The following is a 27,308-nucleotide window of genomic DNA, read 5'->3' on the forward strand; positions in this document are numbered from 1 at the left end:
ATCAATATGCATAAGCTAACAGAAAACCGAAGGGTTTAGGCAGAGCAGGATGGCTGTCTGTATTGGGTGTCTGTGGCAAGATTTTGGCTGCAGGGGTGGTCTCTGTGAGAAGAGGCCAGGGGCTGACCCATGCCAGGCACAGCTGGTTCCAGATGGCTCCAACAGACCCACTGCAGGACACAGCTGAGCCCAGCAGCCAAGCTGGCGGCACCTCTGGGAAAACATTGGTAAGAAAGGGCAAAACAACACATGGTGGCAAGGGGAAAAAGAAAAAATATTCAAGAAACCACCCTGCAAACACAAATGTCTGAGAAAGTTGCAGATGAGGTGCAGAGCAGAGATTCCCCAGCAGCCTGCAGGAGAGACCACAGTGGAGCAGGTATTTCCCCACAGCCTGTGAAGAGGGCCATGCCAGAGCAGATATCCACCCTGCAAGCCCACAGAGGACCCCACACTGCAGCAGGTGGATATTTCCCTGAAAGAAACTATAGCCTATGGAGAGCCCACGTTGGAGCAGGGTCTTGGCAGAAACGGCAGTCTGTGGAGGACCCACGCTGAAGCAGGCTCTCCTGAAAGGAACTGCAGATCATAGGGGACCCCCACTGGAGCCAGTTTATCCTGAAGAACTGCAGCCCATAGGAAGGACCCATGCTGGAGTTGGGGAAAAGCATGAGGAGGAAGGAGCAGCAGAGAGGGGCTGCCAATTGACCACTTGGGAGCAGGGAGTAGAATAGTCAGAAATGAAGGAGTGAGGTTGAGCCTGGGAAAAAACGGAGGTGGCAGGAAGGTGTTTTAGTTTTTGTCTGTTTCTCACCAACCAACTCTATTTTGATTGACAATAAATTAAATTAGTTTTCCCCAAATTGAGTCTGTTTTGCCCATGAAGGTAATTAGTGATCTCCCTGTCTTTATCTCAACCTATGTTGCGATAAAGAATTTCTGTCTTCTTTCCCACCCCCAGCCCCCAGCTTATTGAGGAGCAGGAGTGACAGAGCAGCTGGGCAGGTATTTGGCAAGCAGCCAAGGTCAACCCACTATGCATACTACACTTCTAGTGGTACGTCATGACCTTAAGCACTGATTATATTCTCTACAGCCTGTTTAGGGTTTTTGATAGTCTTTTAATTTAAATGAGAAAACTCAGCATCAATTTTAAGCCTGCTAAAAAATTCTAAATTGGTGGGCTAGTGATAAGCTAAGTGTAAGCCTTCTTCTTAAAACTGCTTACTTTTGCTAGTCTTTTAACCTTTTTTCCTAACCCTTGAATACTAGTTTAACTACTGAGAAGTAAAGAGAAGGCTGCAAGAGCCAGCTTTAAAGAAAATGAGGAAATAAGTCAAAATGTGATACCCTAAATATTTTAGGGATGCTCAAAACTTATATTCAGTAGGACAGCTGGGGAGTCATACTCTATATCCTCCTCCTGCTCTCAGTACTATGTATAACATGCTCTTTCTGACTACTTGCGGCACAGACAAGTTTCAAATGCAAAAAAAGTTTCAAATACAAAACAAGGAGGTTTCTCACAAGCGGGGGCATATGTCCTCTGTGCATCTGACCAACTGTGACTTGTTGCTGCGGAGAAGGCATGATGCCAATGTTGAAAGTCTCTGGGCCACTGGACCCTGAACGCATAACAGCTGGTAGTGCCACAGAGCCATGCTCCACCTTCCCGGTTCGGTTGAACTGCTGCTGCAAGATGGTAGATCTAAAAAAAAAAAAAAACCCCAAAAAACAAAAAAAAAAAACAAAAAAAAAAAAAAAAGAGAAAAAATTAGTTAGCTCCTGCAAATCAAGTTCTGCCAGATGTTCTTCCTTTAGGAGTTTAAATTGCATTTCATGACATTCAGAGAAGCTGGAAAATTTAAATTTTACAGTTTTTCTTTCTAACCATTTTCTAACATGCTAGAAAAAACCTAATCTGGGGCTTTTGGCAGATTAAATATTAATAGCACTAACAAGCAGGCACCAAGGAAAGAAGGCAATGTGCAGTTCTGGTATACATGGTACAATAGCTTTACTCCTATAACACGCATGACAGACAGAACCGGAACAAGGTTTATGGCATAACTGCTTTGTTTCAGTTGTATCATAGGCTGATCAATAGAAAATAGAAGCATGAACCCTGTGGAGGTGCCTTTTGCAAGCAATCCCTAGATTTGGGATAAAAACTAACATTCATTCTTCCTTCTTTATACACACATGTATACACAGTACTTGCTAATAATCTGGCAGCCTATCAGATAATGGGCTTGGAGGCAGGATACTTTCAGAATTAATAAAGTTATTGTCATCCACAGTCATGAACCACTTTGTCAGATATACTGCTCATATTTAAAAATGGTTCATGCTTTAACAGTTAGAAGCATTGACAGAAGTTCTGGCTTTAACAGCAACACTCTGCTGGGGAAAAAAGAAATTTCAATTGTGAAAAATCTTGTATTCATCAATTACAAGTTTTGGGCTTCTCTGCACAGCACTTAGCTAACAGTATATTCTGGAAGTAATTTGGAAAGGGTGATGTCAAAAGAAAGCACATCTCAACATGTGTGATCTGTCAAAAGTTGAAATTTCACAGGCAGCTAGATTAAATATCTAACAAGTCTATCTCCTATAAATCGTATGTTTAACAATAAATCAGACTTTCCACATACACACTGCTGACGCTGCCATCCTCAGAGTTCCAAGAGGAGACTTGAGTGGCTCGTTACAGTTTATAAGGTCACAAACCTATTTCTATTCCTTCACCGCAACAAAAGATTTAATATTCCTTTTCAAGACTATGGCCAGCTCTACAGTTATGCTTTTTGCTATATTCAGTTACTCTCTCATCAGAACCCTAGCCTGACCTACTAGTACCAAAACCTTACCTTTACACATGCCACACATCTAATTGGTTTGTCTAAAGTGGTTTGGTGAAATAAGCCAGCTCTGTTCATGACACAGTGTACAATTAAACTGACAGCAGTCAAATTTACTGGAAACCATGGACCTAGCCAACACAAGCAACTAAAACATTTTAATTCCTAAGTGTTTGCATGAAGATCAAAAATCTAATACATCATTTTCAGCTCTGCATCATTACTCCCCCCCCAACCCCCAGCATTTTACTGAATTGCAGCCTGAGTTCCTTTGTTCAAGGGTCAAGTTACCTCAAACTGGTACTACTGCTGGTTGCCTTAACCAACAATTTTGTGACAAATACCTGCTCTTCAATCCTTGAATGAAGCTAGTAGCCTGATGAATTGCCTGGGGATAGTACTTCCTTCTATTGAAATACTCTGTAGAAAATAATTCTTTAACAGTAATAACTATACTATTTCGTTTGAAAAAAGCTGCCACAGCCAAAAGGTCTCACTCTTAAATAAAGAGCATTTCCTCCTGTTGTATACACTCACTTCTTAGGTGAAACAGATTCTTCCAACATGGTTGATTCCTCATCACCTTCAAGCCCAAATCTATCTTTACTTTGTTTCTGGAGGGGGGGGAAGAAAAAGAAAAAAGTTAAACAATGTGTGTTGCTTTTTGCTTTCTCTCCACCATTTCCTTGCCATTTATCAGAAGCTTAGTCAAATAATCTGCAGAGTCTTGTCCAGTGCTGAACACCATGCATTTTGGTAGTGTGACAACATAACCTCCACCTCAGAAGAGGTGCCCTTCAGCATCTAACAGACCAGATTCTAAGCCCTGGCAGATTGAGTGCATAAAGGAAAAAAGCCTGTTGGTGCCTTTTTGAACAAAGGTAAAGAGAAAGTGCTGAGATATTGTCTTTTCTCACAGAAAAAAAAAAAAAGTTCTAAAGACCGAGTGACATGCAACAACAGCAAATCTGGGCACAGAAAGGACAGGTACCATCCCCTTTCCCATTCTCTTCTAACTCAGGAACATCAGACTGACTCAATTAACTAGACCTCAGCTACAAGTCATACTTAGCATCCTGAAATGTTACTACGTGGTGCTACCTACCACTATGAAATACATATCCATAGTAAAGATGATAAATTTAATACTGTATCCAAGTTATATTACCATACTTACTTCAAACCTCTGGACAGTCTGCACATCTGACTTTTTGAGGCAGTTTTTTATAGTGGTATAAGGGAGGTGAATATACTCAAGGGGAAGAAGTCTAAACCACTAGAAACAGGAAACTACCATAAAAGTACTGCCTTGTAAAACCAATCTATTTCTACTTGTGACCTAGTGCAAATATACTGTCTGCTTTCCACCTTGTTACATGATTTGTAGTCTGAATATATACATACTATTATATTTTGAGTTTATGCATGAACTGAAACTGCCTATTTCTAGTCAAGATTATGCCTTGCTTCCATATTAGTATGAAGTAAAAAAACCCCATACCTAGATCAAAAAATGGTAAAAGTTCCTCAAGTTCAGAGCTCCCTGTCAACTGATTAATGACCTATCACTAAAATTGCAGGACAAGAGGGAGTGGGGAGTGTTGCACCAATAATATTTTAGCAGAAAAAACCACACCACCAATCCACACCAGAGCAAATGAGTTGGAACAGTACAAAACACATCAAGAATTAACATTATGCAACTAAGAGTGATAAACCATACTTTAAGGCATGCATCACAGAGATAACTTAGACTCAACAATTAGAAACGGCATGCTTCTCATACTCATCATGAAGCATCATGGGTGTTTTACCACTTAACCTGTTACTAATTCATTCATTTTATAACTGGCTGTGTCAGCAAATTGTAAAGAAGCATTCAAAGGACTGGAAGGAAGTGGAAATGCGCACATCTGTATTCCATCAAGACAGAAAGGCTGCTTTCATTTGGCATTAGAAAGCAAAGCTACTTTTGAAGCTTAAGAGCTAGAATCAAGTTTTAAACCATCTATAGAAACCTGCAGTTTATTTAACATTTATTAAATCTGAGACTGACAGCCTCAGAGAAAAAAGGCATGTACTGTGATGAATTCTGGCAATCCTCCTCAACCTCTGATTTCATAACACTTCATGTTACATCCTACACTGTTCACATGACCAAAGGCAATAAATTCTCCTGAGCTGCTTAGCTTTCTGTCATTTCTTTACTACTAAACTCCATTACAGCAAATAATGATGTAGTTTGGTTGAACAAAGTAAAAATTACAAAGGAATTTTACAAAGTAAAAATTTATCAAAGAGCAACCAGTGCTATTTGAAACACCTCACTTTTCTATACACCTTACTTACAGTATGACCATTCAGCTCCACGTTTCTTGGCAAAACTGGTATTTTCTGCTGTTGCACTTATTTACTAGTGAATATTTTGAATGCTGGATATGAATATCGGCCTTTCCTCTCTCCTGCCAGGCACAGTCCATAAAACCAAGTTTCAAGACAGTCCGGCCTCTTCACAAACACCGAATTCTATCCCTCTCTCTACACAACTGAGATGTAATTCTTTGCTTTACTGATCACAATATTTTTAAAGCAATGTTTTTTTTAAATTTTTTTTCCCCCAAAAAACTTTCTCAGTTTTGATACATTATATATAAGAGTTGCTGGACAACAATTGTGTAGCCCTTAATGTAGTTTTAAATGCTGCTTCCAGGGGATCATTTCTTTCCACCTGATTCACCACTTTGGTCCATAGCTTAAAATCCATAGTTGAAGCTTTGGACTCCCCTCTGCATATACACTCATAGTCAGCAGTTCACCTTCCAGACAGAAAAACAAAGCCCAAGCATGCTGTACTGAGCCTGACCCATACTACCACTACAGTTAATAGCCTTGATATTTTCTAGAAGCACTCAAGTTAATGAAAAGAGCTTGTATTAAAGGTAAAAATGATAAACATCCAAACATAAGGTACAACAATGACTTCATGAGAGAAAAAGAGAACTGCAGCTTGCACACATTTGAGCTTTTGCACTGCTGTACAGTGATTTTTACTGCATTTTTACTACATGTCATCTTAATACTATACCTTCTTTAGGATGATATCAATATAACCTGCAATTAATTGAGAGATCTGTTCTCCTTCAGTGGTCTGTACTGAGTAATAGCTTTCCTGATATTCACCAAAATCCTGAAGGAAGAGAGGAAAAAAAGCCAAACCTCTTAAAAAATGGAAGGCAAATAAATGAAGAAACAGTACCAAATATGAGTGAGAGAATTCAAGTTTTAAAATTATTTGTATAGACATTTTATTATATCCAACAGTAAATGAAACTGCTCCAAGATTCTAAACCAGTCTATATGGGGGGTGAGGGAGGAGAGGGGAAGGATGCTTTTCACAGCTTAATCACAGACATTTCATAAATTGAAATGCCAGAGGACCAGGAGATACTTAGTCTGACTTCATCAGACTCAGTCACTGAAGGATGGAGAAAATTCTTTAGAATTTTATTCTAAAGCATAATCACCCATGCAACTGGAAATTAGATGCAAGTGATTAAAGTGAATATAATTTTCCAGCCTCTGCCTCTTGCTCTACCACTTTAAACAACCTCCTCATATACAAAATACTCTTGTTGCAGTAGTCTCTTATGGACCAAATAATTAACAAAACATCACATTCATGAAAGTTCTTTAAATACATAATAATCAAATGTATTAATGAACCACCTAGCTTTGTTTATATTCATATCTTGCAAGTCACAAAGTGCATTACGAATGGCAAGCACCTTAAAGGTTTAAGCAGGTGTGAATAATGATGTTTTCTTAACTGTTTTAGTGGTTAGGCACAGAACAGATTTAAACAATGTTTTTTGAGAAGATTTAAACAGTACTTTGGGGGAACGGGTCCATCTAGAAACATCAAAATACAGATCGACCCTAGATACCAATATGGGTCAGTTTATTAGTTTAGGACGCAGTGACTCTATACAATGCTAGAAAATTACAGATAGAACAAGTTACATTAAAGAAACTGTTCTGAGTTTAAGTACATCTTCCTTTCTCCTTGCCACATAGATCCTTCTTCCTCTGAATATATACAAAAAGACTACCAGAGTGAAGCTTTTAGGTGAGGCAGCCCAGCGTTTCACAGTTGTCAGTGGCCATTCCTGCAACACTTCCTTGGTCTTCTCATCCACACGCATCACTGAGTCTTTGGTGACACCCAGCAAACGAGGAACCAACTTGTTTTTGCCTTTCATTTTTTCCTATAACAAGGTGCGAAAGATTGTTTTTCATTCAAATAGAGCTTGCCAGAGGAAAAAGGAAAAGCATGGTGGAATATACTGACAAAAGGAAGCAACTGGCATGCAGATGAGGACAATTTAAAACTCCAGGCTCAGTTTGTCTGGTCTCAGACAGTGATTTTCAAACAATGCATTAACATTAATAAGCTCTGGTCCTTACTTGACCTTTACTATGCAGTTCAAAAGACACTCCCTCTTCTCCCTCCTACAGGAAACAGAAGTATTTTAAGGATTGTGCTAACAAATCTCTGGAAGTTACTTTAAAAAACAACAAAAAAACCAAAAAACCAAGATGGCATTCCTTCTAGACACAAGACTTCCTGTGTAAAACCAGATTAGAGAACCTGAATGGGAAACTGGCATCAGGAGGACTGAGAAGTTAAGGTTGCCCATACCATTTCTCTATAAAATTTCTGGAGAGGTAAAGGAAATGAAGGCCCACTGGGCCTGACAATTAGGCAAGAACAGCCATAATTTGTCCCATATTTTGGATTTGAAATCTTAGTTATTTTCAATCCATGGGAACATCCTAACCCATGCAAACATCACAAGGAAGGGTGCAGGGTCAATCTGCATGCTGCTAGCTGATGTCTCCTTATTTGTTGGATATTCTGCCTCTTTAGTTTTCCAAGGTTGCAGAGGATAGGCCCAAACTAACTATCTGCTACATAAAATCATAAAATAGAAATGAATCCCCATGTCCCATTCCCCTGAATTTATGTAGGCAGCAAAGAATCAATTCCTATTTCCGTAGTAGGTCATTTGATAGACTTTTTAAATGACCAATTATTCTTTCCAACAGAAGTTTCATGACACAGTTACTTGATTCAGTTACTGTTTGCTTTAAGCTATGACAAAAAAGCGCAAGATACTAATGAAAAATACAAAGGTATTTTTACCTTTTACCATACAGGTCAGCTACATTGTGTTAACAAATCCCCACTGAATTAGCATCTTGTTCTAAATGTGCATGCTTGTTAGTTTTAATATTTTAGTTACTGAAAACTGCATGCCATAACTTTAGTATAGTTTCTAATACACAACTTAGCTCAACAGCTCTGTTAAAAACTTGAGGTTCCATTAATGGTGCCTAACAAGATGTTTTCCCTTAAAGGAAGCAAGGTGACAAGGTAATTCTTTCTAAGTGTACCATATTAATAGTATTATCCTCTGCACATTTTTCATTTTATTTTCATCTTCTATCTGCTTCACTAGAATTTTTTGATGACTATGTACTTTAGGAAAAGGCAACCTATAGATATTCAGCCATCTACAGAGATTCTGTACTGTTAACTGTGGGAACCTAAGAAGGAAAACATTTGCCTAAGTTTAGCCTCCTTTCCATTCTATATCAGTGGTTACTGAATACTCGGGCACTAATGCTTCAGTTCTGTTTTCACAGCAGAATGTCAGCATCTTGGTACCAAATTGTTTCAAAAGCCTTAAGACCATGACCTGTTTTACTGCAAGGATTAAGAGAAATTAATCATGCAGCTGATGAAGTTGTTCTTCAGGTGCAGTTTTTCAGCAACTCACATTATCATTAAACTTCTAAACAGGAACAACTTATGACTTCTTTGTGAATGTTTTTCTGAAGACAGTACTTTGTTGGTAATCAGAAGAAAAAAGAACAAATGTCAATTTAAAGAAATTAAATCATGACAGACTCAAATTTCTTTCTGGTAGCAGTATGACAAGGATCTAAACTGAAATTATAATCCTGTCCCACGTAGTAACTTACACTTTTTTCCAAATGCTGCTTTCAGACAGAAGGCTGAAAGAATATCTTTGACCTTTGCTTAGGGCAGAATCTGAGGTAATACATAACCAACCATACAATACGGTCCCAGCAAGATCTACAATACCTTAACAAGAAAAAATGACACTCCGTAGGTCCGCAGGGAACGGGCTAGCTTCACATACTTCACTTTGGCTTCTATTTCAGTCATCTCACCACAGTTTTTGTGCTCCTGTAATGACAGTTCAGTATAACTCAGACAGAAACAATGCTTTCTGGAAACAAACAAAAAAGGCTATAGCTTTTATCTGTTTAAGGATGCTTAGTTAATAACCATTACAATAAGAATATTTGAAAAAATACTGGCTAGAAATGTTAGCAAGACTATATCCCATAATTCCTCACATAAGAGAACATAAACAACCTGTGCAAATGGAATGCTCCTCTTCGACCATCATCCATTCTTTGTTACCAACCAAGCACACACAAACCACTTCTGAAACAGTTTACAATTCTAGGTATTGCTGCTATTTGACACCATTAGGTTTCATACAATTAACACCTCTTTGCTCAGGCTTTTTAAAATCATTTAAGAGTCCCAGCACCCCTATTTTTTTCCAGGAACAGACTATTCCTGCTTTGTGCCCAAAACTTCCAATTCACGAGAGCCTCACGTCTTGTAATTGACCATTTCTCATCTGTTATAGGTACTTCCAATGGGCTTTTTTCACCAGTTGCACCGTTATCCACATTTTTTCCATCATATGAACAGAATTCTACAGGTGAGGAAGAAGCAATGATTTTTCTAAATAGTTCATCCTGAAATAGTCATCTAGGTGTGCCTTGTAACTCAATTTCTATTTATAATTTAAACAATTTACTCATTAGTAAACTTTATTACCTGTAAGTAATGACAACTACCAATATTATGTATTCAAACTTCCTCTCAGCATCTGCTCTGCTACCCCAGAGCGTTCTGCTGAAAATCCTACCCCGACGTCCTGCTATTTAAATCCTGTTTGTGGGATTCCCTATCACACCTCATCTTCCCCTCACATTCTTCTGATCTGCTGGTTGCCACCACTTTCGTGCTGACTGATGGCAGCAGGGGGAGCACCAAGAACATGGGAAACACTTTTCTACTCCAGTTTAAGTCACCATCTCGACAATGTTCCACGGAGGAACTGCAACTGCAGTTGCAACTGCAACTCCAAAAGCCCTTTTGCATCCCAAGGACATAGACCGATCATATCTGTCAAGTTCAGCACAGAGAACACAACCAGGATCCCCAAAGAGCAAGGAGCCCAGATGTAGTCATTGCAGATGGAGTATTTGGTGAAAATCACCTGCCAAACCCAAGAATTTTATAACTCAGGGAAACAGCTGATTTTTGTCAAAAAGACAGCTTGCTTATTCTACCTTGCTGTTGTATCTTTGCCCAGTATCAGTGCCCTCACTGATGAGCTTCTTGTCCACGCACTGAAGTATGTAGTGATTAAAGCTACTCATGGATCATATTTGACATGGGCAAAAATCACATGCTATGAATAACATGATAGCAATACTCAGAAAAATCTTTTTTTTTTTTTTTTTTGCTTAAACTGGAACATCACTGCCACCAGCTAAAGGTATACAGAAAAGTGTTAGACATGCTCATCTACAAGAAAGTACTACAAACTCCAGGTAGAACAGACTGAGCTACAGAATTCCTAGACTGGGAGTATAACAGACATAGGAAAGTATGTGACCTGTTCCTGCTCTTCAACTTGTCTCCCAAGGTGAGATCACAGATCATTGGTATGTCCTTCCAGAAACCACGTGACTTGATTTCAGCTATTGACCTCAGAATTTTTCAACTTATTCTGTATTGCCAAACATGTACTTCAGTAAGCACAGATATTTAGTGCATCTACAGTACTCAAACTCTGAGACCACTTCCAACAGTATCAGTACATTTTATACTCAACTGCTTCAGTCTTTTACGACTATGTGATTCCCAGACACATCACCGCACTCCAGTGTTAGCTAGCAGAACTCTTGAAGCTCATGCTTCAATAAGACATGAAATTAAAACTGGCTTTCCTAAATGTGCTTCTATTTTAGTACAAATACACATCCTTACTTTTCAATGCAATTGAAAAAAAGGCCTTAAGAATATCAAATATTCACTCTCTCCCCTTCAACAAAGTAAACTGAATAATAATCAGTGAAGAAAAAAGGATCAGGACAATAAATCTGCTAAAGAAAGAAAAGCAAATCTGTCAGATTCTTTATACTTGATTTTCTGATAGTTATATAATTCGCGTATATATAGAGTATACACCTGTGAAAGCTCATATTTTTCTTACAAAGGAAGTGAAACTATTGTAGGTTTTTCAGCCTCACAATTACCTGAAATATTCTCTTTTCAGCCCCTCTTTGTTTGGTATATTCTTTAGGCAGGAATTCTTTTAGGCTAAGGAAAAAAAAAATTCCATAGTTAATGGTGTCTTCCTGAGGAAGGATGCTTTCCATGCTCCTTCATTGGCATTAAGTCCCCCAAGCTTCCTAAAATGGGCATAAAATACCTACACAATGAAACAAAACTGGCTAAGCAGGGTGAGAGCAAGAGGATATCTTACATAATTAAGAAAAATACTTTAGTTACATCCCCATGCAATACCTCTTTCATGTTTTGAAAAGTCATCAAAAGTAAATAATAGCTGGGTCACTTTCCATTCTTAAACTATATGATGTCTCTCAGCATTTCAGAGGGGTTCACATCTAAATTCAAACATACTCATTGTAATCTGGGGGAAGAAGGGGACATCAAAGCTCAAGCCAGCTCTGTGTTTGAGTTCAGATGCTGCTATTTCTTTCCAGTAGCACTTTGATTTACTGATGTGCAGGACCAAGTTCTTCCTCTGTGTCTTCTAAGAAATGTTAGAGCACTAGTATTTTACTGAAAAACTGCAAAGCCATTTAAATGGACACAATACCAGTCACTATCTCAAAAACAAAGTCATATATAAACAGTCCTAATATCTGTAACACTCAGATACTAAGGGTCTCAGAATACAAAGTAAACTAAGCAAGTTCAGCCTCCATGATAGAGCTTAGTCAGAAAGAATCTTTAAACACCTCACCTGTACCTCCTTGCTGTATAATAAAATAAACTCTATCTCAACCAAACATCACCCCAACTTGAAGACATATCAACATCACGCTTTAACAAACATCAGTTCTTTTCTGGATTGCACCTTCCCATCTGGAACACTCTACTCTGACAAAACTATGTCATATATTCAGCAGTTCATTTTCAGCCTGGAGAAACTTCCACAGTTCAAAAAATTGGTTTCTAAGGATCCCTCCTGCTTTGGAATATTAAGAATCACAGAAAAAGTACGACTGGATAATCTCCTCCTCATTTTGATTTATTCAGTAAACAAGCACACTATTAACACAGAAAGCTAGAACTACCTACTATCATAGAAAGTTACAAGTTTTGAGAATGATGGATTTTTTTAAACAAGATTGGCAAAAATTTGCTTGGCTGTTCTGGGGGGGGGGGGGGGGGTTTTGTTTGAGGGGATGGGTGTTTCTGTTTTTTTTGTTTTTTTTTGTGGGCTTTTTTTGTTTTGTTTAGTGTGCTTTTTTTGTTTTGAAACACAAAAGCCTGCCATTGCAGACAACAAAGTAACTCAAAAGACTAAATCAGGATTTTGTCCTTTCCTCAGAAATACTTCTCATTAGTGAAATAATTAATTTTGTTCTTTGCATAAAGCTCCAGCAATATAAATCAAAGTAAGAACAAATTTTCCTTCCAATGCTCCGGTAGTTACATTTCACTAATACATGATAATGAAATCTCTTCTCAAGACTTATTTACACAGACACATCGTGGGGTGGGGAAGGCTGGAAAGGCAAATTAGATAAAGACTATAGATAAAGACTGAATACAGTCCTTATTATCATAAAAAGCTGGTGCCTTTCTTCTGAAACAACTGGCACTTTTATACAGAATTTCATAGGTTCAAACCAGTTTGGTAAAATTCACTTCCAAGGCAAATGAAAAAAAAACCACAACCAAACCTGAGTTAAACCCAGTTTAATTCTGGAAATGGATTTATATAGAAAAATTATAGTTATCAATGCACTTCCAATTCTCATCTTTCATTAACTAGAGTTAATTTTCTCAGCTATCTGTATGTAGATAAACCATCAAGACCATTACATTTTTAAACAAGTCTGCTTACTTTGTTAAGTCATATACACTTTAAGACAAAATTGCTGAGCAAACATTATTTGGAGCTTCTTAAGCAGCACAAGTTAAGGCGACAACTTTGTGCTTTGTCCACTAAGTACCAATTGGTATCCTCTTGCACACGTAGCTGGCAATTAGATCAGATGGTTTTGCCTTGTATCACCTTCCATTGTTTTTCAATCAATAGGCAAGTATCACCTCAACGGAAAGGGTGAAATGCTAGTTGTAAACAGAATGAAATTATTTTAATGCTGCCTATAATGAGAATATTTTCTTTATGATGCAACAAACAATAGTTTCACTTTATTTAGCAGCTTGTTTAATGGAGTGTCCTGGTTTCAGCTGGGATAGAGTTAACTGTCTTCCTAGGAGCTGGTACAGTGCTATGTTTTGAGTTCAGTATGTGAAGAATGTTTGATAACACTGGTGTTTTCAGTTGTTGCTCAGTAGTGTTTAGACTAGAGTCAAGGATTTTTCAGCTTCTCATGCCCAGCCAGGGCACCTGACCCAAACTGGCCAACAGTGTATTCCATACCATGTGACGTCCCTTCTAGTTTAGGAACTGGGAAGGGGGGGGCAGGGATTTCGCTGCTCGGGGACTGGCTGGGTGTCGGTCGGCGGGTGGTGAGCAATTGCCCTGCGCATCATTTGTACATTTCAATCCTTTTATTACTACTGTTGTCATTTTATTAGTGTTATCATTATCATTATTAGTTTCTTCTTTTCTGTTCTATTAAACCGTTCTTATCTCAACCCAGGAGTTTTACTTCTTTTCCTGATTTTCTCCCCCATCCCACTGGATGGGGGGGAGTGAGTGAGTGGCTGCGTGGTGCTTAGTTGCTGGCTGGGGTTAAACCATGACATGGAGTTAACAAAAACACCTGGATTATATTATCATTTAGCCTTCTTTAATTACACATTATTACAATGGACAATGAACTCAGTTAAAATAACATCTAGCAGCAAGCACTGTTCATTTAACTTCATTTACTGTGAGTTTGCTCCCACAGCTCTTAAAAAAAAAATATACTAGTGCCAACACATATTGGTTGTTTTTCATTAGCATAAAGGTATATCCAGTGTTCTTGAAAAAAGACAGTTCAAGACAGTAAAACAAGCTAGATTAAAGAATTGAGCTTATTGGTCACCAAGCGTGCTTGGAAATAAAAAGCAGAGGTGGGCAGTTTTAGGTGCTCCTTTCCTATCTGCATATGGATAGTACAAGTTCTTTATTAGATATTCTCTCCGCAAATTTAAACACAGTGTACCCTCTGTAGGTGCAATGCAAAACTTGAGCTGTATGAGTAAGGGCATGAAGAAAGACTACTTGCAATTTGATAGTTTAAGAGCTTTCACAGTTTACTTAGGCATGAGCTTCCAGGAAATTCCAACAACCAATACCAAAATATTGGCAATAATCTTCATTTGTGCAAAGAATAATTTATGAATGACAAAAAAGGGTACAAAAGATTTCTCTCTATAAACATATTGCAGACATGGCAAACTCAGCTAAGCTGTTTCAAAACAATGCTATGAAATACTAATACTATTCTGTCACATGCTGTTTTCTGTATGAGCTGACAGATTCTCCTTAAGGGAATCTGTAGCATGTTCAGGTTTCAGTGGTGACTGAATGGACAGCGCTCCACTGCTGTATTAAGCTACAGCATACAGTTTTCATAAAACACAACTGCTTTCATACTTGAAAAGAATCATTGTTCATCCACCAAAGAGTAGGAAATAGTTGGATGAAACCTTAAAAAAAACCTCATTCTGTTTCAAGAAGAAAAAAAACCTAAAAAGTTTTTTCTGAAAGGCTGAGAGATGCATTTGCAGGGGAAAAAAATAAAAAAAAGAAATCAGCATTTATCTACATTATTTATATATATTGTTCATAACGAGTTAGGAGCACTTAGCTTGTTTAGACTCACAAAACAAAAGCATGAGGTTTCACAATAAGGCTGTCATGATGGCTGTGTACAGCCAAATGCATAAAACACTACATCAAACATGTACACTTGAAATTAGAAGGCAATGACTAGGGACTTATGGTTCTGAAGCAGACTCCTCTACAGAGGGCAAAAAGAGAATTACTTCTAAATCAGAAATCCTTAATTTTATGAAACTGATTAGACACCAGGACAGCAAGCAATTACACTTAGTGACCTGGAAGGCTTGATCCCAATACATTCAAAGCCCATTTAAATGAAAATAAAACAACAGTAGAGAAAATTCCCTGCAGAAAATAACTAAGTTCTAAATTTTGGAAGTCCAGTTCTAAATTATTTCCACTGGAGTAACATCCTCTTTCTAACATACAGTTCAGTTATTTATACCTTTCATTTCTATTAGGATTAAAAAAAAAAAAAAAGATAATGCACTTTATATGTGTGATGTATTCTGTGTATTCTGTGATGGACTTCCAACTATCTAGCATTGCATACAAAGCAGAAATATCAGCCACCCAGCAGTTTCAGTCCACTATAAAACATAGTTACTATATGGGAGCTTAATAAAAAAAGAAAAAGAAAAAAAAGAAAAAAATCTTTACGCTGAAAAGACCAAGTAGAACACCTAGAAAAACCTAGAAAAATTTAAGCAACTGAACTCTGCACAGCAGTTTGCAAAAACTGCTGGTTAAGTTTGTGGGGAACTATTGCTTTAAACATTAAAAACAACTATTGCTGGGAACACCTAACTCTTGAAATCATTACTGTGACACAACATTAGCTTGTCAAGGGGTAATACCCTAATGGTTTGCTGCAGGAATACTCTGGAGTGAGTGGAAGGAGAAAGGAAGAATAAGTAGACAATGGACAAATCCCACAGGAAGATTGTTGCATAACTGGTCACAATTATAGGGAATAAGAACCAGGAGTACACTGAAGCTATTACACTGGGTCCCCATAATTCTTAGAGACACCAGTACCCCTATTAGGAAAGGCTCATGGGCCAATCAGTAGCAGACAGACAGAACAAAGAAAAGCTGATTATTAATTGGAACTGAAGGATATTTTTTCACATGGTTTGTTTGGATAACTGAACTGCTACTTTAGGAAAATCTTTCAAAAGTGAAGTGTTTTAAACAACCAATATTGCAGCATTGCATGTTCCAAAGCAAGCCACCACTTTAAAGTGATTCCCTGAGCTATAGTAAAAACCAGACTCAGGCTCACAAAGGAAGTATAAAAGTCAGCACTAAACACTCAGCCAGTGGAACGGGACAGAAACCAAGTATACACCCATTGTTTTGTGCATCCCATTAAAGTACCTATGAGCCTCATATGTAGACAAGGCTTGACAGACTGTGCAGTAAATAGCTTGCTTTTACCTTCCTACATTCTTTTCTTCAGACTCTGACTCTCAGTTAATTCTGCTGCAGGCAAACCAATCAGAAAATCGAAATTGGTAGAAAAATGGGACATTTAAATTTCAAACTAAACTTGCCCTGCTGATAGTGGCAAAGTACCGCAATAAAGGTTAAAGGATGGGCCACTTGTAAGCAGGACTCCTGTCCATATCTGAAACGAAGAGCAGAATTCTAGATCTCCATTCATACAGTACCATGAGAGGGTGAATCTGAACAAGTGATTAATGCCACTAAAAAGTTTGAAAAATTTAACTTCTACACACAGCAATATTAACTTTATTCAAATGACAAAGCATCTTTCCATTAGTGTACTTTCCTAGCAAATCAAACATCTGTGATATACACTGATGTATGCTTAATTCACACATGACATTACTAAATGCAGGCAGAAGTAGACTTCTAAGGAAGAACAAAATCCCAGTTCTCCCACATTACCAAGTGGTTGGGGAATCCAGCTGCACACTTAACTGGCACCCTGGGGGGGAGCTGGTGCCCTGTGCTGCCTAATAAGCCATTGCCAAAGGTCCCCTCACCAGCTGCGGTTGCTGATTTGTGCAATAAAGCTCCTTTCACAGGGAGACTGCTACAGAAAACACACTGAATCTGATTACCTCTGCTTGGAGTACTAAAATGCATTTAGTCTGTAACAACTCAACATTAGTTACACATGAGGTCACCCGAATTTAGAAGTTAGAAGTGTTTACTCTAAAAATCCAGGTTTGTGTTTGTGTTCTACATGAGGTCCAAACTGGATCTGTGCTTGAAAGCCTCCAAATTCGCAGGCCTTCTCAAAGGAGACAGGATGTGAACCATTCAGAATGTCATCACGAGCCTATAGGAGATAAGCAAAGACATGTCAAGGACATCCAAAATAACTATTACATCTCTGAAATTCCTTGAAAGCTTGAACATGGCCCAGGAATCCAGCAACACAGTTTTCTGTCTGAATGTCTTCATTATTCCATTCTGGATGTGTTTATGACTAACAAAATAAACAAAGCACTAGATTATTTTCTGGTGAATATCTACAGAGACTTATTGAAACAACAATTGTAACAACTTCCATCAAAAAGCCAACATCTATTTCCTGCCATATGTGTATATAAAATACAACATATTTATACACACTTATGTGTATACAGATATATACGTGTGTGTACATACACACATGTAAGAGCTTTTATCTCACCACCTTGTAATAGCAGGGAAAATGATCTGCATAACTAGTAAGTAAAAACAGATTACTAGTATAGAAATGGCAACAGGAGAAGGCAAACAGCATTTTCCTTCCATTTGTTTAAATTTAGTGGTCATAGAAGATGAGGGATTTTATTGCTCTGGCAATAGAAGGCTCATCTACCCACAGACAGAACAATGACAAGGCAGTATCAACACATACTGCCCTAACAGCAGCCTGAAAGAAATATCTAAGTGGCAGTAGAACAGCTCAGTGTAACACAGTCTTCTAAAATACTTGAAAATGTAATGCGGTCTTACAAGCAATGCCATCGTTACCTTTTGCCTCAGAGTTTTAAAATGTAATTTAGAGCAATCCCATTTGAATCAGCTGCAAGTATAACAGAACATTCCATTAAACTTTCAATGTTTTTTTTTTTTTTACTTTTTAAAAAAACCTTTAACAAAAATTTTAAAAGCCTGCTTTTTTTCAGACTGCATTACAGACAACTGCACCAGAGCCTTCAGTTAAATACTATCTTCTGCATAAAACTCTTAGCTTTGCTAAAGTATGTATAGTACCTCTAACAGTGTGGGGAACCTGGCTAGGTGGACTCCCACTGTGTTACATGATATGGTCCATTTTGAACAGGAAGCCTGCCTGCCTTGTTTGCTGTCTGGGCTGAAGATTGGAAAGGGAGTGCAGAAGAAGCTCCCTCACTGATCAGGCAGAAGAGAAAAGAGATGAGAAGCAGAAAGCTGGTTGCAAGACTGACCTGAGATTTCATATTACAGAGAAAGCATCACCTATAGAAGAGAATGGGGAGAAAAACTAAAAAGAATGACTTAAAACACTGAAGACATTCATGAATTTTGAGGAAACAGGACATGAAAGTCAGTGGATTTTTGGTTGAGTGTCCATTATTGGGTTGAAAGTATTTGATTAAAAAGAATCAGCAAAGCCTCTGTACTATCATGTGTTCTTGGAGGAATAGACAAAAAAAGTAAAATCAAAGCACATCCAGAACCAGAATTCTAGAAAATGGAGTATTTCAGCAACAAGATTTTTCTAATTAACAGGTTTCCTCAGGCAAGGCAGAACCCGTACACATACTGTACCTGAACATAAAGCAAATTAAGCTGAACAGGATCTCTTGAATCTACGTTCTGGTCTGAATAAAAGAATTTTCGTCTCAACAGTAGTGTTTCATTTTCATCAACTCCTTGTTCTCTAAACGTTCGGCTGTGATCTAGCCAATTTACTGTAACAGAACCACAGACACGCACATTGTTAAATACGCAGCGTTGCCAGTGTTAAAAGCTGTTGTGAAAATCATGTGATAATTGGCATTTCCACTGGAGGGAGGAACTCTGCAAAAAACGTTGCTTTCATTTCAGCTTCTAGTCATCAGTGTTGAAGGTTGCTACAAATGAGAATTGAAGAACAGCACTGCTGAGAAACAAGAATTTACTACAGTATAAACCACCATTAATATTGTTGAAGAAACAACTATAGTAACATTTTAATACTAAATTTAGATCTTCAAAATCTCACTGCAAAATTATTTTAAAAAGTTTACCACATTTTCCTCCTAAAACCAATTGTTCTGTTTACTTTTCTTATCCCTGAACACAGTTTTAAAGCATCTTCCTGCCAGTCACAGTTAATCTTAGTGCCTTAATGTAAAAGAGAAAAAATGGTTCTCATGACTTTACACAAAACCCAAATCAAATACTGTCTTAGTTCTTTGGCAAACTCCATTTACACTTAAAATGTATACCTTCAAAGACAAAACTACCTTTTGATGGCTTTCAGTGTGCATCAACATTTAAATATCCAACTGTAATGAAGGGGAGAAAATGGTCATTACAGAAATGACCCTTCACACTTAAGTTACAACTGCCCTACCAAAAAAGTAATGAAAAACACTTCAAAAGACCTGCTAACTCTCCCAGCTAGAGACAACAACTTGTCCATTTACCTAATTTTAAAAATACTCAGTAGTAGACAACATTATGTGTAAAAGGATGCAAAATACAGGTAGGGATCAGCTGAGACACAATGAAGAATCTAAAAATGCATTCCTGTACAGTTTTCTTGCACTATTCTGTGGAAAGATATTAATTAAGAATTATCCTGGAATACACTACTCACGATCATCATCTGTATGAAGCTTTGCCTTAAGTTTTTCCATTTTTCTTTCATCACGCAACAATGTCCTATCTTTCTTAAGCGTTCCTGTACTCTCCTCTTTCTTCTCTTCGATGCTCTCCTGGATTAAGGAATATTCCTCATAATTCGTTATTCCTGGAATTATAAGTAAACTTGGTGTTTGTAACAATGAAAAAATGTAATACATTCTAGTACAGGTGAAATATTCTTTTCCATATATTAACACACCAATGGTTAGTTTCAAGTATAGTAAATATATTCCAGATTAAATGCTAAAACAGTGTATGGGGAAGGAGATGCCAAGAATAATCTACAACTTCCTCATTCAAGACATCACTCCAATATCCAGCATTATCCTTCAAATACGTCATTTCTTCATCATATGCTGCATTTGCCACTGTCAGAAAGATACTAAGTTTTTTTTGTTATTCTACCAAGAGAAGCCGCCAATTTAAAAACATGATGGAATTTAAAATAGCAGTAAATTCCAGAATGGAAATATGCCATAGTAAGTTTCCTTTCATGGATGCCTACAGTTGCTTCCTGAGAACTGAGTAATTTCAGCTTGCCCACGATGTGCAGAAGAAATGTGGCAGAGCAGACTGAGGAATAGAAACCATGTAAAATACATGATTATTTTTTTTTTTTTTACAGTTTTAAAACTCAGCTCTTCCTATGAATTTTATATGAAACTGAATCAAAAATCAGTTCACAACATTTAGCACATGTGCTAAGTTGCTCTCATTTCTTTGTTCGGCTTGGTTTTTAACACTGCTTGGCAAAACATATTTATGTTATACAGGAAAGCAAGTGAAATGGTCACCTACATGACCACATTCAAGAAAATAAGTCAAACTAATTTTTGAAGTAAATTACTTGCAGCACATTAGAAACCAGCACAGAAACACTCAAACAAAATTGAAATGGATTAATTTAAAATTAGCTTAATTCACTTTCCAAGTAAATTAATTTAAATCAAATTAAGGCCACTTTAATTCTAAATAAGAATTAAGCAAGGGTCTAAGATGATTTAAGCTAATCCATGTTGGATGCATGTTTATAGTAAAGTAAGCATTAGTTTTCCAAAATGTCTCTAAATACAAAGACAGACTATAACCAATATGACACATTTTTGACCAGCTGCTCTGGATGGCTTCCATATGTTGTTTCACAAATGATACGATACTGTGATCAACTCTTAATCGTAACAACACAGAGCCCTAAGTTTAGGTATATTTCAAGGTTAAGAGTATTCATCTTTTATCCCATTAAAATTAAGTATAGATGTAGTTCTAATTCTCTACCACAGAGCAGGAAAGCATATGTAAATGTAACATATATTAAAAAATTTATAACTGTACCATCAGATAACTTTGTGCCTTCAACTGCTAAATACTGAAGTTTAAGTATATAGCAAACTCTCTACCAACTTTCATAAAACCTGGACAAAAGATTTCAAAAAGGTGTTTGGTAAATGTTAACTGATAATGAATTTAAATATTTTTTTTAACAGATGTGCCAATTTCTGGCCAGTAATACAAATCCTAAAAATCAAGATGCAAATATGGCAGAAAAACAAGTTCTTAAGCATGTGAGTCCCAAAATCTTACCTATCCTGCTGCAAATGGTAACCAGCAATTCACCAACTGTTTTAGAATCATCCACCATGACTGTTTTCACTGAACCATCCAACATACGTATTTTCTGAGGCCTCTGTTTCTTTTTGTACTCCAATATATCCTAGGAAGTAAACAATACTGTTTCTAAATGCTTTTAGAAGCTGCCACAAGCCAACCCACTAACTTAGATGCCTAAAATAGGATTCCCTCCCCACCCCTCAAACTGGATTTTTCCTTTGTTATAGTATAGGCAAACTTATTCATGTAACAAACTTGAAAAGTGACTACTTTTTTTTCTGCCAATGTCATTTTTCAAGAACTTGTCGTAGCTGGCAAGACCAAAACCTAGACAGGGCAGGACAGACCAAAGTACCTTTGTGAGCGAAAACTAGTTCAGCATTTAAAAAGGATAGGAATGCCTTTTGGTTGTAAGCAAGCTGGCCATAATGTGAGCAAATATGACCTCATCATCTTTAGTATACAAGAAACCCACACTATAATGCAAGGTCACCTCAGATATAAAGCTTATTACAAAACTTATTTTTTATCTTTCTGTTAATTGTGAAGACACTATTGGCCACAGTAGCTCACAGTCACAACCAGATGCAGAAAATAACTACTGAGGCCCAGCAAGGAAAAGAAGTGGGCCAACTTCAAGAACAGACTCAAGACCTTCCTACTCCTCCAAATGCTAAACATTCTTCTTGCTACTTGGGAAACATGTTTTTAGAAAACATGTTGATGAAGGAAGCAACAGACTTGCACCATACCCCATTTCTCAGCATATAATAATCCAGCGTTCTTCCAGCCTCCAGCCATATACCTTTTCGAGGATCATCATCTGACAAGAACAATCCATAGTCAGAGGCTGTGGAACAGAAGAAACAGAGAGCCATTGAAAAATATCAAACCTAATAAAGCCAAAATGGTTTTATTAAAGGTTATTCCGCTTCAGGGTTAAGCTTCCATTACACTTGCCTTCCATTCTTAATGAATTTGGATATAAATTTTTTTCAGTGCTTCAGAAAATATTTAGTTCAGCAGCAGATAGCAAGGTAGATCAGGCTTTATAGTAGACTTGAACAAAAGCTTCACTAAGCAAGAAAATGTCACATCTACTGTGTAATTTGTATTGTATTTGTAATTACTTCAAGCTGACCTTTTTTAAATGCTCATAGGTCCTGCTTTGGAGTTGACTAACCAAAAATACAAGCAGTTTGGACTTAACCATAGTATATATTTCAAGCAGTAGTTTTATCTTAAAAAAATATAGTTTGTTTTCAACTCTTCATGTATTGAGTTTATGCTAAACTTCGGAATCTTTTTTGGTAGATGCTTCAGGTTTAGGCATTTAAAAAAATACAAGGCTTCTAGAATTATATCCATAATAAAAATATCAGGAAAAACTTGCATCTATTGGAGGCTAAACACATGTGATTCTGAAACAATCAACTGACAACTAAATGATAAAACATTGTCACAGAAGAACAAACCCAGGCTTAGGCTTCAAAGACTAAACTCTAGGTATACAAACTGAAGGACCATGACTGTCAACTTAAGGCCCATCCATATGTATGAAGAACTGTTACAGAGTACACTGCACTATCACAAACAGCGTAAACTACTGTTCCTCTGCTAAGCCTGCTCTAATTGCAGTTCTAGAGTTTAAGCTAACAGCTTTCTTCATACAAACTGGCCAGCTGTGTGCACGCAGCCTGTTAGAACAGCTCTGTGCATGAATGGTACCCTGTTTTCTTTCAGCCCTGTGTTCAGACCCTCTGATCACAAAGTCAGGTAAAAATAGCTACAATTTTTGGACAATGTTTCATTTTTAAATGTCACGCATAGCAACAATTTACATTTAACAGCATTCACATTAAACACATTGTTACTCATGCAAGTATATAAAAGACCTCACACTTAATTAATAAAGTGTAACTGACTTACAAATACACAATTTTGAAGGAAGAATCCTTCCAAAAAGAACTGAATAAGAAGAAAAACTTTTCATGCTGACCCTAATTAAAAATTCCCCTGAAAAGCCAAGTGATCCGTACATACAGAGATGTTTGACACAATTTCAGTACAGAATCAGTTATGTAAAATTTTAGAATTTGTGCCTATAAATAGGTTGTGACCTTTAGAAGCACACAAAGCGCCTTGCACGGAGCGCAGAATTACCAGTGAAGCACAGACTGCTCTGATATTAATTTCTGTGGGATGCACCCTAGTAACAAAATAGTAGTGGCCGTGCAACTTGCATGTTAACATCACAGCTGCCTTTGTGCCAGCATGCAAGCTTGTTGGAGAAGTGCAATGTGCATGGCTGACAGTCATAATACAGGACAATTACGTTTTCTGTTGTGGAGGAACTAGTTTGATCAGTCTGTACTGCACCACTGTGAGTATTCTGAACTAACAGGCAAAACACATATTTTAACAGCTACAGAGAAAGGGAAAGGATATGGTAGTAACTTTATTCCTGTTCATCACTCAACTTCATAAAGTTGTTTGAAGTTCATAATTGCACTGCAATCACATAAAAAGGAAAAGCCCTACTAAATCTGAGGGGAGTTCCTAGGCTTTTCTATGAGGTTCATGATGTTCAGGGATATTTATTACTCAACTTCTCTGAATTCAACAGCTGTTCAGAATCACTGCCTTGAGAGATCAGTATGGTAAAAAATGCACAGCTTGTACCTGAAAATTGAAGCTCTATAACTAGACTTCCTAAGGACTCCTACAAAGGAGAAGCATTTCTAAGTAATACTGACTATTACCAGTAAGTTTTTCTAACAGTTCAAACAAGATTTTCAAAAGAGCTCTGAAGGTTGAGAGCTGTGCATACAACTCAATAAACAATCTCCTTTAAGAATTACATTCCAGTGGCATTATATACAGTACGACACCAAAGGGCTCTGAAGAATCTTAATTTTTTGACAACTCTGACTACATTTAAACTAGAGCTTTTGTCCAAGTGAAGATGCGTTTCACAGTCTGCATTCATCTAATTTGCTCAATAGGTACAGAGACAGTTAAATTTTATTAATACATAGCAGCATTGTGAATATGGTATGCACAGCATGGTGATGCTTTTAGTTATTAACCAGTTTCAAACATTTCCCTTTGCGCATTTTGGAGATGTCCAGCCATTCTTTCGTAATTTGTGTTGTCACTTCCTTTCCTGAGGCACAATATAAGTCTGCCCAGATTTTCCTCAAAAGCATTGCCACAAACATTGCTTTAAAAAAATGGTACCACAAAAATTGCTCTCCAAGCAGGGGAAAATCCTCTTTCAGCCAAACAAGCAATTTATTTAAGGAGTCAAAGTTCCACAAAAAAAGCATCCTTTGTAGAAAAACGTCCGTCAGGACGGAAAGAAGAAGAATGCAGCTACCTTCTGTGACTTAAAAATCTGTTTGCACTTTGTGCCTTTCACCCCAGAGCCTTATGATTTAAATAAAAAAACCCAAACCCTCCAACCTGAAAGATAAATGGAGGAACAGAACAGTGTAAAAAAACCCATGGGTCTATGTTTATTTTCAATTCAGCCAATGAATTGACTAAGGACAAATATAGGAACTTACCTTGTCCCGTTTGAGCCTCTGGGACTCGTTCACGAATAACTCTACAGGCATCATACACTGCAGTGGATGGTTCAAACTGCATTGTCTTCACCACATTGCATTGGCGGACACAGATCTTCAAGGAAAGAGCTACCATGGTGTCACGTCACTTGCAAGTTCCTACTGAAGTATCTGAAAAAAGCAGTAATGGCACTATTGCTTAGAGTTTTCCATTTAATGCTTTGCACTCAACTTCTCATTAAAAAAAAAAAAAAAGTTCAGTAGAATTATAAGTATTCAAATGCAGTTCTATATAAAGTCTCATTAGCATCATGAAGCTAGAAACTATCCAAAACACGTATTTTTCTTGTATATTAGAAATTCATTTCCCAGAAGCTTGGGTACACATACTTAAAGGTTGATACTTTGCCTGAGGTATGTCAAAATGGTGCATAGGAAAACAATACACTTATTGGGTATATTGCCAACATATCTACTACTGACAGAAAATGATTTTTCTCTTACCACACCTTTTTATTAGGCCACTTAGATTAGCTGGTAACTAACAGTTTAGAATAACTACTTAAACAGAAGCAGGATTTTCTTAGTATGTAACTTCTCTTTTCTGAAGATTCTAAAGTGTGCAATACTGTGTTGTGGTTTTTTTAAAGTCTCCACATAGATCTGCTAGATGTTTTTATCCTGTTGCCCAGCTACCCAGAGCTTCAGGAATGAGCTTTTTTTTCCACTTCAGCTCTATTTCAGAAACGTCATTGAATTTGACAGCATTTGTCTACAGAAACAGGAAGCTACAGATGCTTTCTTTTTGTTTCATTTTGTAGATGGTCTGGGTTTTGTCTCAAGTGTCTTCCCTTGCCATCATAACACTCCAAACCACTCTTCCATCATTACACTTTCCACAGCAATCTCCAAGAAGTCTTCAGAACTGAAGTCCTTTCTGCATAAATACAGAATCTACTAGATTGCCCAAATCCTTTCTGCATAAATTCATGTATGTGTACTTTAAATAGGAGGACATGAGATTCTGTGGACTACTGATGATGATGATAATTTGAGCAGGGCATATTCCAGTAGTTAAACAAAAATTTAAACCCCAGTTGTGCATCCTTTTACAGCTCAGATACTCAAGTTCTGTTTGGCAAAGTCACTTTAAGGAATAGGAAGGAACCACCATTTACATTTCATCAATGCACCGATGCACTGAGCTCGGTGAGCATCTCTTCTCCAAGGCAGACAGCAGACAAATCATTTTTCTACAGATAACGTTTAAGAGCAGCTTTGGTTCCAAGATGTCATCCTCCCCCACATTTTTGTGGCAGCCCATCCATCTGCCTCCCAAAAGCAAATCATCCCACTTCAGATTTTTTTTAGTCCTTCCAAGACCCCTCACTACTAGTATGAAATGCTAGATATATAACTATCTGACAAAAGAAAAGGGGTGAATGAGCAAAAACCATACAAGAAACATTAATGTACACACCACAATGCCTTCCTAATCTATCAGTGTCTGATAACAAAACAATCTGTATTTTGAACCAATCATTCTAGGCAGAGGTCTGACAAATGAAGATCTCTCCCTACTACAAAATACTAGTTCCTAAAACCCATCCAAAAGGTCTTCACATTTCAGAAGTAATTGTTCAGTATAGCAGCAGACAATATAAATCTCTGCAGTATTTCCATAGAGACTCACCATAACTGGGCTCAGTTTAGCACTTCATCATTTATACATAAGAAAGCCTCAGAGCATTACAAAACCAAAAATATCCCAAGAGACCAGATTGTAACAGTTTTTCAACATCCAGAATGGTTCCAGGAAGAACAATAATGTTCATGTGTGCTTATGTGCACCGTTTAAAAAAAAAAGAAAAAAAAAAGTGACACACTAAAAGATGGAAAAGATGGAAAAGAAACAGATCAACTTGGAAAACAGTCTCACCAAGTTGCTCAGAAGGCAGTTCTAACTCAGAGGTGACCTCTGAAACCTGGCTGTCAGCTTCCAGTGTGGTAAGGTGAGCCACAATTCTTGCTCTCTCTGTCTGGTCAATGTGTTAGAGAAGGGACATTATAATACAACCCTCTGAACTCTCTCTCCCCTCTATTTCTTACTCCTCTTAAAAAGAGGAAATTGTATAAAGTGACACCAGTGAACAGGTAAGTTCTGGAAAAAGCTTTTCTCTCCTCTTTGCTTTCTATTGCACCTGAAGGTAAGACATGAAGCCACACACATCTCATCT

General features: G+C 37.4%; 1 protein-coding gene across 1 annotated transcript in view; it reads right to left on the bottom strand.

Annotated features, from left to right (window-relative positions):
- Window positions 1-25,207, bottom strand: part of TLN2 (talin 2) — a 115,915-nt gene extending 90,708 nt beyond the window's left edge. The window contains exons 1-12 of the mRNA XM_010571713.1: window positions 25,072-25,207; window positions 22,255-22,352; window positions 21,476-21,605; window positions 19,848-20,000; window positions 18,812-18,954; window positions 17,221-17,348; window positions 11,295-11,358; window positions 9,031-9,135; window positions 6,971-7,126; window positions 5,947-6,048; window positions 3,399-3,475; window positions 1,528-1,708 (exon numbers count right to left, since the gene is read on the bottom strand). Coding sequence (XP_010570015.1) covers window positions 1,528-1,708; window positions 3,399-3,475; window positions 5,947-6,048; window positions 6,971-7,126; window positions 9,031-9,135; window positions 11,295-11,358; window positions 17,221-17,348; window positions 18,812-18,954; window positions 19,848-20,000; window positions 21,476-21,605; window positions 22,255-22,352; window positions 25,072-25,207 — 1,473 coding nt within the window. The remainder of the gene's footprint in view (window positions 1-1,527; window positions 1,709-3,398; window positions 3,476-5,946; window positions 6,049-6,970; window positions 7,127-9,030; window positions 9,136-11,294; window positions 11,359-17,220; window positions 17,349-18,811; window positions 18,955-19,847; window positions 20,001-21,475; window positions 21,606-22,254; window positions 22,353-25,071) is intronic.
- Window positions 25,208-27,308: the final 2,101 nt, after the last annotated feature.

This window comes from Haliaeetus leucocephalus, unplaced genomic scaffold (assembly GCF_000737465.1).
Source record: "Haliaeetus leucocephalus isolate CR32 unplaced genomic scaffold, Haliaeetus_leucocephalus-4.0 Scaffold339, whole genome shotgun sequence".
In the NCBI taxonomy this organism is placed as follows: Eukaryota; Metazoa; Chordata; class Aves; order Accipitriformes; family Accipitridae; genus Haliaeetus; species Haliaeetus leucocephalus.